At 41.4% G+C, this 17,455-nt stretch overlaps 1 protein-coding gene across 4 annotated transcripts in view; it reads left to right on the top strand.

The window, feature by feature from the left end:
- The window catches only part of LOC146812898 (ovostatin-like), a 388,701-nt gene that overhangs the window by 180,271 nt on the left and 190,975 nt on the right, over positions 1-17,455 (top strand). For all 4 annotated transcript variants that reach the window (XM_085619969.1, XM_085619967.1, XM_085619968.1 and 1 more), the window contains exons 15-16: positions 4,878-5,030; positions 16,292-16,465. In XM_085619969.1, coding sequence (XP_085476095.1) covers positions 4,878-5,030; positions 16,292-16,465 — 327 coding nt within the window. The remainder of the gene's footprint in view (positions 1-4,877; positions 5,031-16,291; positions 16,466-17,455) is intronic.

Here is a 17,455-nt window from a genome sequence, read left to right as displayed (position 1 = left end):
GGAGACAACCCCTAGTCCAGCCCGCAGGCATTGGGATGAGGAGCTGGGGCAGGAGATGACTGATGAACAATGGGACTACTGCTGTACACAAACATCACAAATATCTGCCAGTTGCAGATTGCGGGTGATACATTATAAATTCCTTCAACGCTTAAATTACACACCTGCAAAAAATTACCACTTTAAATTGCAAGATCATGATTGATGTCATAGATGTGGCAAGGCAGGGGCGGGTTTTTTACACCTGTCATGGGAGTGTCCGGCAATACAGGAGTTCTGGGAACAGGTCTATGAGGCGCTTGGGAAAATGATAAATACCACACTGGAGAGAGACCCCATTATGGCTCTCCTGAGCTATACTGCACAGATTCCCAAGCCATATCGGAAACTTCTAGCCATATCACTATTACTCGCCAAACGTAGGGTGGCCTGCAGATGGGGTAGGGGGCGGGCCCCCAAGTTAAGATTGGCTGGCAGATTTACTATATTGTCAGGAACAAACAACTACATATGGGGAAATACTTCCTAGGGTGTCCAGACCTAAAGACATATGGGGACCTCTACAAGGCTACCTTCTTCAGCGGGATTCAGATGAAGTGGACACCGATCCCACCACTAGCACATGACGGATCTGGGGGGCCTCCTGTTACTCCTGACACCCTGAAAACACATGCCCGGCGCTGTTACTACTGGATAATGTGGGGCAAGGGTTCTGCAAAGTATGTGAATAGGTTATTATGGACCAAGGCGGAATTGTGCATCTGCTGTTCCAAATATGCTTACAGATACCACACCTGTATGAGTAATTTGTCACAAGTGTATGTAATACCAGACGAATATATTTATTGCCTCATGCATGAGACGATTTCAGTAACTGTTCATTATCAAAATGTGTGACCTGCTATATAGTTACTGTGCACTGTTATGCTATATGCTAAAATCAAAATAAAAGATTAAAAAAAGAGTTATTGGTCTGTCATTTAATATCTGATCTTCATTGCAACCAGCACTTTACGATCATCATATTAGTTCATCAATATCAATAAAAGCATTAAGTGTGTTCCATAAAGGAAAGAATGTCTACTGTATATGAGGAAGAAAGGCATCAATCAGAACCCCCACGGAGAGTCCTTAATTAGAATGAGAGCTTCTCTATAAATCTGATATCAAAAGCTGAACTTCTAATGAAGAAAGGCTCAAACAAAAAACCATCAAGGGTCTGTTGCATGGAAGGGAGAATTAAAGTACTCTGAACCTACTCTAGGAACATGTAATAATATAGCCATCACACATGTTCAAAGTTGCAACTCGCAGAGCCTTCTCTCTTCGGCCAGCCAATCATCTTTAAATGCTCTTCATGGAACAGTATTGTTCCTCGTCTTATCACTGGGATGCCTTTAGGTAGCAGTGCGTGCTATAAAAACTCATTACCATCACAAGCTCACAATAGGTCTACACAAATTAATTATAAACTTATCAACTAGTAATGTTCTGTATAACTTTTTTGGCAGTCATTCTAGTAGTCAAACAACTTGCCCATGAGGAAACTTCATCTCTCTCATTCTAAACTATATTTTACTTAAAACATTTAACAACGATCATTGTGGAAATAGAAACATTAGCTAAATGACATGAATATCTAAGCAACTTTCCATTCATTAAATACATGTCTATGGGAAGGCCAGTGAAGTAACATTTTCTATTGTGCACTTTCAGTATCTTGGTCAGGTCAATGTAAACATTTTACTGCATCAGCAGTTTAGGCCTAACATATACAAGTATAACTCCATACTACATTTGGTGCGTTTTAAACACACTTTTAATCCTCGTTTAATGATATCTGTAATTTCTGCATGTTACTGTTACTACATTATTTACTTAATATTGTTTAACGTACTTCCATTCTCAATGCAGAGTTATATTGTGATATAGTAGGCTGAAACGTGTCGAAGTGATAAATGAATACAATTTCAGCTACACCTCATATTCTAGCGTGACATTTTTGCACAATAATATTCCCAAGGCTGAGCTCATGCATGAGCTCTTAGAGCCAAGCCAGACTCTCGGCACGGTTCTTCCTGTTAATGTGTTGGCTCACTCCCTTCTAACAAATACAGGCTTTTGAAGCAGCACCCTGTGATCTGGGAATGATACAAACCTGGTAAGGGGTTTTATAGAGTTGCAGGGCTTCTTGAAAATGGGCTGTAAAGCAACTCTATGTGAGGGTTCTCTGCCCATCTTCTTTTCGCCATGTGATGTTGGTTCGTCACTGGGTGACTGGATAACAAGAGCTGTTATCTTATGAAACACTGACCATAACAAAATGTGTATTTTTAAAGTGCACGTTCACCTAGAAGGATATCTTGGCACTGGATAACAGATGTTTATTGATACCAAACTCAGTGGTACTCATTTCTATCGCCCTCAGAAGGATAAAAGGCTGAGTGGGACTGCAGGATTTATTATCAAACAAAAATTGGTTAAAAACAGGAGGGTCCTAGGGAAATTTTAAAGACCACACAGGAGTTATTCCCCAGCAGTTACTTATAAAACAGTACGAAATCCTTGGGTCTAAACAACAAAATAATGTAAATGTGTGGTGAACCACTAATGAATGATTGTAACAGTATCAACACAGAATCAAAGGCTACACACCACAGCAATAGCCGTGGGCATTTCCCTTTTTAGGACAAAATCCCTCACTCACCATAGGTGACATGCTTCATCATAGGGATTCTCCTCTCAAAGGAAAAACCTAGTTCCTTTAAGAGCTACAACCCCCTCACTGAGAGAGAGGAGCTCAGGGATGTTTTTTTTAATTTAAAAAGGATATACTAAATCCACACATGAAGAGCAAACTGTGTGAGTGAGTGTGCAGTGCAAAGAAACAATGATGTGAGGAAGGTGCAATTAAGACTAGCTAGGGGGCATACAGTCAACGATTTATTCAGAAACACCCACTGCCAGGATTAAAAACAGTGCACCAGCTGTATGGGTTTAAACCGCTTTGGTGAAGTGAAAAATAGTGGTCAACATGTTTCAGCCATGAAGCCCAATCGTGGGCGAGGCTTTCATCAGGACCTATGTTGGTGCTGCTGCGAAAAGTGTATAAAAAACAGATACAAAAACAGACTCTGTCATCAGTACATCTGTTATGAATATGAAGAGTTTACCCGCAACTGCTGGGTACACTATCCCACCTCTGCCTGGTGACCGCTCAGGAAGGGGGCACCGCTCTCTCCGTCGGTACTCCGTGACTCGTTGAGCCAGTGTTGGTTTGTCACTGGGTGACTGGATTCCAAGAGCTGTTATCTTATGAAATAGCAAACATAACAAAATGGGTATTTGTAAAGTGCACGTTCACCTAGAAGGATATATTGGCACTGAATAACAGATGTTTATTGTTACCAAACTCAATGGTACTCATTTCTATCGACCTCAGAAGGATAAAAGGCTGAGTGGGACTGAGGGATTTATACCTGTGACCATGAAGTCAAACACAGGCCCCTACAGAGGATGCATTAGTCCACTAAGCCACCATCGTATATCATATCAAAGGTGTTTAATCATTAAAATAAAAAGGTCAGATTATGGTGATTGGTCTGTAGGGGGCTCTACGTAATACCCTTATTTTTGGGAAATGGATTACTGGAGTATCCCTTGGACCCCACAAACCAGAAAAACATGCCAGATGCACGCTGGACCAGGTAGCATTCCCCCTCGTCATTAAATGAATGAGAATGGTCCTTATTTTTTGTCTAAAGATGCCATTCGATATTAAAACAACAGTTTAGTGCCTTTGACATCGTTTTCAATGTTTTACACAGCTGTCGTTTGAACAGTAGCGGCTCCTCGAGGGAGTGCTGTTGGGCGGGGGTAGTAAACTCCGGCATACGGACGACCGGAGTTGAGTAAAGAAAGAAATAAATTAAATGAATGACATTGCGTGCTGCATCGCCGAGTTGGCGTTGCAGCGCGAGCAATGTAATTCGTTTTATTAATTTATTTCTTTGCTCAACTCCGGTCGGCCGTATGCCGGAAATTACTAGCCCCCACCCTGTCCCTCCCCGTCCCGCCCCACCGCCCTGCAGCACTCCCTCGAGAAGCCGCTACTGCGTTTGAAAAGTTCTCTAATTCTAAATCAAAAGCTGTAGGAAAATATCTAGCAAAAATTGAAAGAATTAGAATTTTTCTCACAAAATGAGTGTCTTTAAATACTAAATAAATAGAAAACAATCCGAATTTTCTTTTAATATTTGTTAGGATTTTGAAGAAAAAAAATGATATTGCTTTTATGAATGTGGAAAAAGTTGTAATTGCTAATTAAAAAGGTAACTAGTGTCATTGTATAAAATGAAGGGGACAGAATTGTTAAGTACACTAATGTGCAATTAATTCGTAATCCGTCTCCAACAGGGCTGCTATGTTTTAGGGAATCTTCGAAGGGATCCCTTTATGATAACTTTCTCCATCTGCCCCTTCGCTAGCTATATACACATCCTTCCCTGTTTTAACGTGCATTCTCTGGTGTACGGTAGCTATGCCCACAGTGCATCAATATGTCTAATGAAATAAACAAATAAAATAGCACAGGAAGGAAAAACAAAACCAGAAAGTAGATATTCTGCTGAAACGTTTTAGGGAAAAATCTGCACTTGTCGAGGTATAGTAAATCGCTTGAACCTTTTGATTTTCAGTACTTTTTCCTTAAATTCATGAAATAGCGGGTGATGGACCAATTTGTCGATGTGTGTTGAGCATGTATGTATACCTGTAACAATTAGTGAGGTAAGCCCCTTTCGTATTTCCCATGTGTTACCCATGTGCCATCCTGGACGTTTACGCTTTCACTGACCTCTTTTATCACCTGGTCGCAGGTTAACGTCACGTTCTCTCCAGAGAAGGTCCGTCCCGGCTCGAACGTCAGCATCACCATTGAGGCCGCGCCAGGGTCCACCTGCGCTTTCTCTGCCAAGGATGCAGGTGTGAACATCCTGAGACCCAACAATGGCTTGACCTGGAGCAGCATGGTAAGGCCCTTCTTTGCTCTCTATTTGCTTCCGTCCTTTTCCTATGAAGGTGGCACCTTCTCCTGGGCGAGATGTACTGGAGCCTCATGGGGACCTCTTGGAACTTCTTCCTTCTGCTGGCTTTCTTCATCTCTAGCACTCTCTCACCTCATCGCTCAATCCATGCCTCTTTCTAGGTCTGGCTTGAGGCCCCACAACCTGTCCTGCAGAGCTAATACCTTATCTACAGCAGAGAGAGGGCAGAAGGTCGGCCGCCCCATCTGTTGGCTGTTGGTTGTCAAGGGTCATTCACAAGCTGCCCAGCCAAAGAAAATAAGCCATTGGTTGCTTGTAACTGTCACTCATGATGGAAAGAGCTTTCCTATTTCTGGCATTCAGACATTTCATGGTGCATAAGTCAGATGAGTCCACATAGGGGTTACTTTCCACCTTCTAAAGGAAGATGCTAAAAAATCAGCTGCCTCTCCTTGGTTTCCAACTCTCACCTAACTCAACAAAGGGAAGACAAGGAAAGGTCATAGGAGAGAGAGTTTTAATTTTATTGGCAGGTTTAGGCAGCACTAGGAAGATCTCCAGACAACCCTCCTAGTAAGTCATTATGTCAGAATTATTGCAACACCCCGAAAAGGCATGGAGTCAGAAATAATGCCATACCCCCGAGTACCCCATCCTTGCTGATGTACAGGAGACCCCCTCACTGCCTCAGGAGGCACTGTCCGTCTGCAAGACTGCAGCAGGCTGTGTGGGCCGAGGCACTGCTGGCTGGGCGCTGTCTGTGCAGCTGTCTGTGGTGAAGAAGGCACCCGGACAGATTGACAGGGAGCCCGAGTTTGAAATGTGTGCCTGAGGATGTTTCAGTACAGGGCTGTAGACACGGTCAATCATGTCCATCCAAAAAGTAAGAACAAGGCAGAAATGGGCACCTTACTCTCATTGTGGGTAGTAAAAAAACAGTCACAATCAGTGTAGTCCCTGGGTCCCCAAAGATCTTCCTTGGGTTTACCATCATTAGCTATGCCCCTGATGGCACGTTATTCGGTTGAATTTTTATTTTATGTTCGGTGAAATCAAACATGTTTTTAGGTCGAGCGTAAGCGAACGACCTCATGTATACTTAGTATACTTCTCTGTGGACTAAAAGCCCTCCCCCTCCTTTTGATTTGTATGTTTCAGTGTCCTTTAAAAATCCTTGCTTGCTAATGGCCAGTCCTGCCTCTTTGTCCCTCCTTTTACTCTTTGTTCCTACAGGCAGCAGGGACTAAGTACAGTATCAGTACGTTTGGTTGGGCTTATCTGTTAGTAGGGGGTCTATTTTATTACTTTTCGTACTGCCCAGCTCATGTTAGACTGTGGCTGCTTCAGGCCTGTAGCTGCTTGCCTTTTTTTGCAGCATTCATCCATCCCACCTCCTCCTAAGCCGGAAAAAGACCATCTGCGACAGGGGTGCTCTGCTATTGGTTTAGGCTGTGCTGTGTCTGTGGAATATGGTTAATGAGAGACCGAGGCAGGAATCTTCTAAAGGTGCAGGCAGCCTACCAATGTTTACTTTAATTTTCTCCAAGTGCAGCCGGGCATTTTGGGGATTTTTTTTTCCCCTGTAAGAACCACAACCAAGAGGCAGGCATTTCAAGCTGGCAGCTAAACCCCAGCAGCCCTGTACCCACCTCCCTGGTTTTGCATCTGAGCAGCTCCTGCCATCTTCCTTGGAGAGGCTCAGCCTGGCACAGGGCTGAGCGCCCACTCAAGCTACCATCCCGCCTCAAACAGCCTTTATTTTGTTTTGTGTTTGGCAACGGACTGTGTTTGCGAACAAGTAGTAGTTTTATATGCATAATGTGTTTGCAGGTTCTTGGCTGAAATGGCTTTTTTGTGTTGAAGGACCGTGTTTTCATTTTGAGAACCAATTGTTGTTTTCAACATTTTGTAGCTTAAACGGGCTGTATTGGGAGTTATAGTTAACAAATGAAACCTTTTGATAAATCTTACCCCAGAGCATTCTCCAGGGGCCAGTCTGTAGTTTTAGCTGACCCTTATGTTGCTAGAGCCTTTCACCAAAACAAGCAATATTTATTGTTTCCAGATGGCAACAGAGACCTGCTACATCTGGGTTTACACATAACTTTTTACAAATGACCTGCTTTCCGTGCATAAAAGATGCAGTACTAGGCAGCAGTGATCAACAAAATATGCAGAATTGTATCATTCTAAGGAACGGTATTATCCTCGGTGGCTTCACAAGTTGCATTTCAGATCAAGTGCCTATGTCATTCTTATAGTGCCACACAGGGCCATGCTGGCCGTAGCGGGCATCGGGCATATCCCCGGTGGGCCGCCAGGGTGGGGGCCAGTTTTGGGCTCATGAGGGGCCGTTTTTAGGTCTCGCCTGAGACAGCGCTTTAGCGCTGCTCTCGCGAGTGCTTTTGTAAATGGGGGATCTGGAAGTGCAAACGAGTGCTTTCAGGCCTCCAAATACAGTACATGTGCGCCGGCCGGGCGCGCGCACCATTTGGAGGCCTGAAAGCACTCGTTTGCTTTCACTTTCGCGGGCCGCACAGCAGTAAAGATCGGCAGTAAAGATTGCAATCTCTTTGTTCCCAGCATCAGTGAGATGCAAATGAACAAACAGCGTGAGGCCAAAGGTCTTATTTTTTTTAAAACAAACCAGGTCACTGCTACAGTGAAAGGAACAACAAGCATTTACACAATGCAATAGGTCTCGCATTTACGCGAGTTTGAGCTATTCACATTGCAAATAACAATGCCTTTTATTTGTGTTTTCGTTTTTCAAACATAAATAAAAGGCATTGTCATTTACAATGCCAATAGCTTAAACTCGCGTAAATGCGAGACCTATTGCATTGCAAATGCTTGTTGTTACCGGGGGGGGTGGCAATATCGGCCCCCTCTAACAAAATCGGCCGAAACCGGCCCTAGCGAACATCTCGGCCGCAGACCCTCTCCCCCCAGGGGGGCCAACCGAGCAGTTTGCCAGGGCTGGCTTCAGTTCCCAGTTTGGCCCTGGTGCCACATATGCTTGTCTCTTAGACCTCTGCAAAAGTGTATGGAGGACCAGTGGGGGTGTAGCACTCAGGAAACTGTGAAAACACTTTAATGAAGAGATTGTGAAGTGCTCTGACACCTTCGGGTAAAGTCCGCACTATCTAAAAACGCATAAAATAAGTAAATAAAAAGCTGCTGCACAGTTTTCGTGTTTCTATTTTACTGTTGTTGCCATTTTAAGGTTTGTAACCTTGGCACATTGGCCTTAGAGCACCGATAGTAAAACATATATAGCGCTTGGTGCACTTTCTGCCTTAACAACGGTATTCATCTGTCACTCTTTCTCCACCCTCCAACATCCATCCCCCCTCCATGCATGTGTTTAATTGTTTGTCACTTTCACAGACACATGGTTAAGGTGCAAAACAATGCACACATGCTTCAAACAAGGCTGATAACCATCTATACAGCTTGGGAGTTTTACAACAGTTGTTACCATCTGCTTCTCATTTACTCTTCTTACTTTGCTAATTGACTGTTTCTCCCAAGAAAAGCTCTAAAGATGGTGGCAAAAGCCTTGTTAGAGTATCTGGAACTTTTTTGCGTAAACACACCAATCACCTAAAGGTAGTATATTTATAGAAATGGTAAACAAGTGAGGAATAAGTTAAGATTTACTTTGGTAAATTTTTATATAGTAATTAGTGCTCAAAATACTATTGTAACCAAACTTTTTTACATATTAAGCGTTACATTTATGCGGTGTATAAAGCAAATTGAGGTTATTTCTGCTGTATTTGTTTACATTTTGTTTTGGTACATTTTGTTTACCCTAAGTACTATTATATATCTAGCATTATAAATACTTTTTTCCATTCAGATGTAGTGCAAACTGTATGCGCTGTGTTAATAACATTTTTTTTCCCAATATTTCTGTGTTTTTGGAGGGGAAATATTCTATGTTACATGTAGCGCTTTCTGTATATCCTGAATTAACCATGCTTGCATTTGGCACTTTAATCATAAGTTAACCTAATTGTAACTATTTTTTTTCAACCTACCCTTTCTTATAGCTAGGCAGGAGATATGTTAGTTAGCATCTTTTTTTAAAACTTTGTACACAACATTTTCAATTTGCACCTGATCTGAGGTAAAATGTTTGCAATTATTTATGTTTTACACCTGCCAGGTGCCAATGGAACCAATTGTTTCCTACAGAGCAGCAGACTGGTTTCTTTGGTGTTTGCTCACTGTAGTACTAGTACATTGTGCTTTATTCATACCTGTTTATACAGGGATAGCAGCTATAAACAGGGGCACTGGAATTATGCTTCAGGGGAGGACCAGATTATACAGTAGAGGTCACAACATTTATGGCAAGAAAAATCAAATTATGCGGTGTTATGTGGCATATTTTGTGATAGTACTGCTTTATTGATTTTCAATTTTTTCATGTTCTTAGTGTTTTAACTAGGGCTTTATGTTAGTACTACCACTTTAACACACAAACACAGCCAAAGGCAATAGATCAGTTACCAGTGAACGCATCAAAGGGCCGTCCGCTATGCAGCAATAGAATTTATTTAGTTTTTAGTAAAATTTAATATGTTTCTGCTTCAAACGTATTTTTTTTATGAAATCTGCAGTTTATGCAGCAGTTGACGGATTATCTAGCAAATGAGGCAAGTTCATAAAATGCTGAAGACGCAATAGCTCCACAATTATATAATTCCAGTGGCACTTACTAAAAGTAATGCAAGTGTTTTGCATTTAGCAATTACCATGTGTAATGAACTCCAAAGCTGCCATATTTAAACAGATGGTGCTGCCCTTATAAAAAAAACTGTAGGGAACAGACAATGCCATCTGTATACAAGTTATGCTGTTTTTGCAGTATGTACACACCCCTCTGTGCACTTTTAAAAAGGGAGGCCCTCGGCAAACACTGTCGTAGTTATTGGAGTGAAACATACCAGGCAGAATTGTGGCATCTGTGGTGGTTCATTTTGAGGCTGAAATAGTGAGTAAAACCCACAACGGATATTGAATAACTTATTGTTATTGCCCCAGCTGTAGACATTGGGAGAAACATGTATGTTACTTTTACATGCAGGTGGGACTAGTGCCAGCCTAATGCCGCATTTGTTGAATCAAAGCATGTTAAATAAAAGGTATTACTTTTCACCAGTTTTAATGGTTCTAAGGTTTGTAACTTAGGGAGGATGGAATTTTAAGTAGGCCCTGCCAGAGCTTGAGATTTTAACCCATAAACACTTTATTTCCTTGCTGCAAACACAATTAACTCACTGAGCCATCCTGAAGCCTATCGCAGCTTCCTTCGGTAAACCCTTTTCCAACGTTTGCCTCTTATCAGCTTACTAATATTTGGTTAGGTTGCACGGAGAGGATAACATGGGAATCTTGAAAAACTTTTTTTAATTGTTGCTTACTTTATATTGGGAAACATCGTTTACATTGTGGTGTTTACACTGCAAATACCTTTACAACGCGGGTATTACAACGCAAGTCATTACAATGACTTGCGCTGCATGGTGCTCTAACCTAAGGAATAGTATGATTTACTATTCCAGCATACTTGGGAGACCCTCGACACTGCCATTAGAGATCACTATCCTATTGAGGTAACTTTAAAGCTAACCTCGAACACTAATGACATGATCAGGCAGAATCCCTCTTATTCTCCTCCCCTGCAGTTGGGAACCACCATGGGCATTTTTCTCAAATGGGACAAAGTAGTCCCTTCTAGTTTTCTTAAAAGCTTGGTCACCAATGCTTATGATCATTTCCAAATCTGTTTGTCACCTACGGAAAACTCACAGACAATAACAAACTCCTTCTTTGCAATTTTGTCAGAAATTAAATCTCTCCTTGCGCGTGCACCAAAGAAATCTGCACCACCTATCCACGGCTGGTTTGATAGGGACTGTTCTAAAGCCCTGCGACTTCTGAAAGCAGCTTTGAAGTCTAACCCTAGAAACCGCCTAGAGGTCCAGCATGCCAGACACAACTATCGAATCAAGCGTCAGGCAAGGAAAAGCCAGCTGAAGTTGCTGGCCTGGTCAGCCCTTGTGGAAGCCTCCGAGAAGAGGGATAACACCGCTTTTTGGAGGGCAGGTAATGCCCCCTTTTTTCGATCTTCTCAGCCCCCGATCTTGGACTCAGCCATTACCCCTGAAACCTGGGTTAAACATTTTAGCACTCTATATAATCCTACTAACCTGGATAATCAACCATTTGAGAATGAAACTGATCCCAACTCTCCTCCTGACTTAACTATTTCTACTTCTTTCCCTTTAAATATCATTTTTGACCATGTTGAAGTACTGATGGCCTTAAAAGATAGCCCTTCCGGGAAAGCCCCAGGCCCAGATTGCGTCCCTATAGACGTTTTTAAGTCACAGCCTGATTTATGGGCCCCACTACTCACTAACGTACTGAATTCTCTGAATACCATTGGCTTTATTTCCACCTGGCCAGAGGCAATTGTCGTCCCGATTTTTAAAAAAGGCGTGAGGGATAATCCCGCCAATTATCGCCCAATTTCACTCTTAGACTCCCTTATGAAGGTAGCCGGGCGAATCATTTTAAATAGAATACACGACTGGTTAAGCACTCAAGATATTATTTCTGATATGCAATATGGCTTCAGACAAGGCAAGGGTACCATTGAACAGGGCTTAAATCTGACCCTAATAATAGCCAAATATACCCAGGCGAAAAGAGGAAACCTCTTCATAACTTTTGTAGACCTTAGCTCTGCATTCGACTGTGTCGATCACAGGCAGTTATGGGAATCCCTTACAGAGATCGGCATAGATCCTATTATTATATCATTTATTAAAGAGCTGTACAGGGATGCATCGGCCCGCGTGAGATATGGTAACAATGGAGAATGTTCTGACAGATTCTTTATTAGACAAGGTGTCAGACAGGGTTGTATATTAGCTCCTTTACTTTTTACCCTTTATATCAACTCTGTCAGCCACCATCTGACCTGAAATTTCCACGATTACCCTACAATTAATGGTAAACCGATCCCCATTCTGCTCTACGCAGACGATGCGGCAATTATGTCCCAGACTCCCACGGGCCTACAAAGGGCAGTTACTGAATTTACTGACTTTATGTCAAAGAGAGGCTTAAATGTTAACACCTCCAAAACTTATACTATGTCCTGTGGCCTAGGGATCGGAAAAAAGCCATGCACCATTTTTTTGAACGGTAAAAAATTAATTAATATTGATAGCTTCCCTTACTTGGGCATCACTTTTAATAAGAGAGGCACCTGGCGAGCCGCGGCTCAAGCCAGAGGTTTAGCATTGTCTAAAGCTATAGGCGCACTGACAAATTTTTCTAAAAAACTAGGGGGGTCGCCCAATACGCCCTTTACTTGAGATCTATCGGGCGAAGTGTATTTCAACTGGTACCTATGGATCTGGGATCTGGGGGATCGAACCCGTTGAACAAATCCAGCGCCTCGAGAATGCTTTTCTACGCTACCTCTTGGCTTTCCCCCCAGGCACTTCTACTCATATGGTGCATACCGAATTGGGCCTCACACACATCGTAGATACGATTAATTCCTCTCCCCTTATTTTATGGCATAAAGTCTGGACCAATGAAGAGACCCCATTTAATAGGGAAATTATCACAGACTGTCTAAAACTGACAGAGGTCAGGAACATTAAGTGGTTGAATTATGTCAAAAGGTTGTCCACTGACATCGGGCACCCGGAATTTTTTGCCGACCCACCAACCTTAACTAACATATCAAAAGTCGAGTTAAAGCGACTTGTTCTAAATCACCTGTGCCGCAAACGCTGGTTCTTAGAAAAACAGAAGACTACAATTGCTGACTATCAAAATTTGATTACTATGAGTGGCACTCAGCAATATCTACTATTAGAACCATCACCGTTTACCCGCATGCTCCTGACCCGCTTCCGCACTAACACCTTTTTTAGACTTCTAACCTTCCGCTACCCAAATTGCTGGTCCAACGACTTACAGAAATACCCCTGTGATGGCCTTTCGATTCAATCTAACATTCATTGCATCCTATTTTGTAGATTTTATCAATTGCCAAGGACCATTTTTTTAAAACCATTGCTCAAATCTTGGGGCTTACGCTCATGCAAACCGGCATACAACAAATTAAAAACTCTGGAAACCCCTTTAGTCTTGGCAGCCATGTCATCTTACCTGAAAATGACGATGAGGTTGAGGACATCAATGCAGACCTAAGTGGACTTATATCTTGAGGCCTGAGTGTATCTATTATTTTTTTATTTTATTTTAATTTCTGTGAATCTAATCATGTTACAAATTGAATGTAATTTTAATTGTTTTTAATGGACTTTTTATATGTATGTACTTTTTTGATATTGTTTTTACATATCGAATAAAGTTCAATATCTATCTATCTACTATTTCAGCACCTTCCTTACTGTAGATAGACTGGAGTTGGAATAGTAAATCATACTATTCCTAAGTCCAGCGCCCTCTAGTGCAAGTCGTTGGCATTGTAATGCCTATATTGTAAAGGCATTGCGGTGTAAACACCGCAATGTAAGGTCATAAATTCCTTTATATTCCCTCAGTAAGGAAACCTTCTATAAGAAGTAGCAAGGTATTTTTGTGCGGCAAACACAATGAAGTCACTGAGCCATCCTAAAGCCTATTGGAGAGGATGTGGCCTAACGGCAAGAGCAGTCGTTCTTGGAGCTAGGGGAACCAGGTTCGAGTCTCGGCAGGGACGCTCAACATCCTGTGATTCTGGGCAAATCACTTAATCTCCCTGTGCCTAACAAAAATGAATCTGTCCGTCTGTCACGCAACTGGTGCTCATGTAAAGCACTCTTATAACTTCAGGTCTAGTTTTGCGCTATAAAACCCCCCGCACCCAAAAAGAAAGCCTATAGGAACTTCCTTAGGTTCACTCTTTTCCAACAATTGTCCCTTTTTGGCTTCCTATTAGTTGCTTAAGCAACGTGGAGAGGAGGAAATGGGAATTTACAAACAACTTTTTCAAAAACCCCTGCTTATTTTATGTTCACTCAGCCAAGAATCCTGCGAAAAGAAGTAGCAGGGGGTACCAAAGGGAAAGCTACGTGTAACAAGCTGCTCCCCTTATAGACGTATATCATGAATACATTTACACCCTAAGTTTGGTCTTAAAGTGAATGCATAGTTTATCACATATAGCAATTACCAGTTTGAAAACACTCCGTACTCTTGAAATTTATACAACTTATTTAAACATTTTACTGAAACCTACTCCACAACATCAGAGCATTTCCCACAGTTAGGCCTCTCTTGTGAAAACCCTCCCTCCACACGCAAGCACCCACATGCTTATTTGTGGGAAGTGCTCTGATTTTTTCGAAGTGGGTTCCTCTAATATTTCTTAAGAGGAGGAAATGTACCTTGGCAAACTTGCAAGGGTACAGAGTTTTTTACACATGGTAATTGTTATATGCTAAAGGGACCGATGTAGAAGCTTCTGACACTTCTTTTTGCCAAACTCAAAAGCACCATCGCCGTGCCACTGGAATTATTATATAGCTCACCAAGGCTTTTTATGTCACACTTTTGGGTTTGCGTTCCTCACACATCGCCCACACAGTTTTATATTCTTAACTCAACTTTTGGCTTCACAAATGTAACCCTTAAAACACACATTTAACCAAACCAAAACAATTTACAGAACCCCAAAGATTACATACCCAATTATGCAAAGTTTATATAAGAAAACCACACACTTCAGTTTAAAAATAATAATAATAATAATATGCTCACTGCTAGTAAATTCACTCAAATATATTTTCCCAATATAATTTTTCCACCATATTGACAACTTTATATATTTGAACTTTTAAAGTTTATACTACTGGTAATATTTTGGCTATTCGAATAAACAACGTGGGACAAATTTTAAATGCTATATGTGTGTCTACAAAAGAAAATACAATTTCTAAAAAAATAAAATAAAACCTCTTTATTCACTTATACTTAGTTATTTGGGAACATACACCATTAAATGCTAACCAACATATACCCCTACAACATCTCATTCCTCCCTCACATACCTATCTCTTTTCTATACCACCAACTAACATACACTATCCTTCCTAAATCTTCTCACACTATAACTAATACACCTCTCACATTCCACCCTCGCTCCAAATACCCCTTCCACTTACACCTTTATCTTTCTCTACTACTCTGTCACGTCTATCTCACTATCCCATACAATATCACCACATCAATAAAATACTTAACTACACATCTTTAAACGCAGTTTCATACACAACTATGTTGAAACTATCACTAAAAAAACACTGACACTAATCCTCTTATTAATCCATCTTCTAATAAACAAAAATACTTCTTTAAACAAGTATTACCTTTGCACTCCTTCTTTCTCTTTCTCACACAATATTGCTCATCCTGTCTCTCAATATCAATTACAACTACCTCCATAAACTACATAAACCACTCATTCTTCCTTTCTATCTCTTCTCTCCTACCACTATCTATTCTCCATAACAAATAATACTACTACACAAATAAACTACACAACACATAATTCATCACCACTGAAACAACGATCATTCTAATACAACTAATATAATTTCACTACACACTGCATACAACCCACTACACTACAAACACATGAATAAAAAAAACAATAACATTACAACGCCAATAACTCTAAATATGACAAGTGCGAGACCTATTGCATTGCAAATGCTTGTTTATATTTTTGGTGAAATGGTGAACGTATAGTTTTAAAAGTAGAATGTTTGCTATGTGGTTTGGGCTTCGTGTCGGAACGTTATAAACTCACTGAGATATATAGGCAACATTTGATTAACTCTTGTAAAGAAAGAGAGACCTATTGCCTTTGCCAATGCTTATTCCTTCCATTCGCTCTAGTTTTTTCTTTTCCTTACTCTCGCTCGCTCTCTCTCTTTCTCTCTCTCTGTTCTGAGTTACATTTTTGCCTCACTTTCCATAACCTATTTTCAACATTGTTTCACAGAAGATAATAAAGGAAGCGATTGGAGAAAGGGTGATGTGGAATGCATGTCTTTAGCTTTTTAAAAAACATGTTTCAGAGTATGTTTTGGGGATCGGACAATGTGGCGCGACAATGGGGTTTATTGTCTTTTCGGCGGATATGCTGCGTCACCGAATCAACACTTCACATGTGCTGTTCACTAATTTCTTCCCTCTAGGTGTATGATCGAATACCCTACGCATTCTCGTCTGGCTCCTGGATTGATGGATTCAGTCTAGCGCCAAACCAGTTTGTCCCATGCACAGATATGCCAGACATTGTCCGCGAGGGAGTGAACTACCAAGCGACGCCTGACGTCAACAACGCCGTGGACTGGCAAGAGAATATGCTGGTAAGTGCCCTACCTTCAAGGTGATACGGCAAGAATCTGCGTATGTGCCTCCCCTAGGTCATTTGTGACGACGGAGGCACCAGGTCACCTAGCGCCTTGTGCAAACTGGATGCATTCAAAGCACTAAATGCATTGGTACCTGGAAAGTGCCCGTTTTGTTAGTGCTCGCCTGTTGCGAAACTTATTGGTTTGTGACAAGTAATCAGCACTCACAGTTGTCAAATCTTTCAAAAGTTTTAAGTTGGAACTTGTTTTACCACGAAAGTCGTGGTATTAGCTGATAGTTCAGAAGGTCGTCGCCAAAACCCTCCTGTGGTGATCTTCATACATGATCCCCCCCACATTCAAGTTTATCTCTTTTCACACCCAGTGCAAAATGCAGTCTGGGCCCAAAAGAGTATTTAGTGAGCAGCTATCACAGGGGAAAAAATTATAATAGAAAATCAAGGATACTCAAAATCCCCACAAAACTCCACACAAATCCCACACTTTGTCAAAAAAAAAACTTCCTGAAATCGCTGATTACTTTTAATTTTTACAAACAAGTCCAGGACCCTAGCTTGCCTGCCTCTTTCCTACTTGCGAAAGCAGGTACCTTAGAATTATTTTACCTTAAATGCAGAACAACACCTGTTCTGTTCCATATTGGTAGTGTTGGACTAGGCCTTCTTTGCAGGGTCATCCCCAAACTTTTTGCCTTAACCCGCCTGTTTTTTAGACAGTTTCTTGTTGGCTTTTGAAACTCTGCACACTTAACCAGTGCTAAAGTGCTTGTACTCTCCTTTTTAAAATGGTGAAATTGACATACACCCAATTGGCACATTCACTTTCTTTGTAAGTAACTAGTTAAATGGTACTACAGGTATCCAGGGCTGGTAAATTAAATGCTGCTAGTGGGCATGCAGCACTCACTATGCCACCTTCTAAAGTAGCCTTTTAAACATGTTGAAGGCCTGCCATTGAAGCCTGTGTGTGTCCTTTTAAACTGTC

Source organism: Triturus cristatus, chromosome 7 (genome assembly GCF_964204655.1).
Source record: "Triturus cristatus chromosome 7, aTriCri1.1, whole genome shotgun sequence".
In the NCBI taxonomy this organism is placed as follows: Eukaryota; Metazoa; Chordata; class Amphibia; order Caudata; family Salamandridae; genus Triturus; species Triturus cristatus.
The sequence above is the reverse complement of the archived record's forward strand: the minus strand, read 5'-3'. Positions and strand labels throughout refer to the sequence as shown.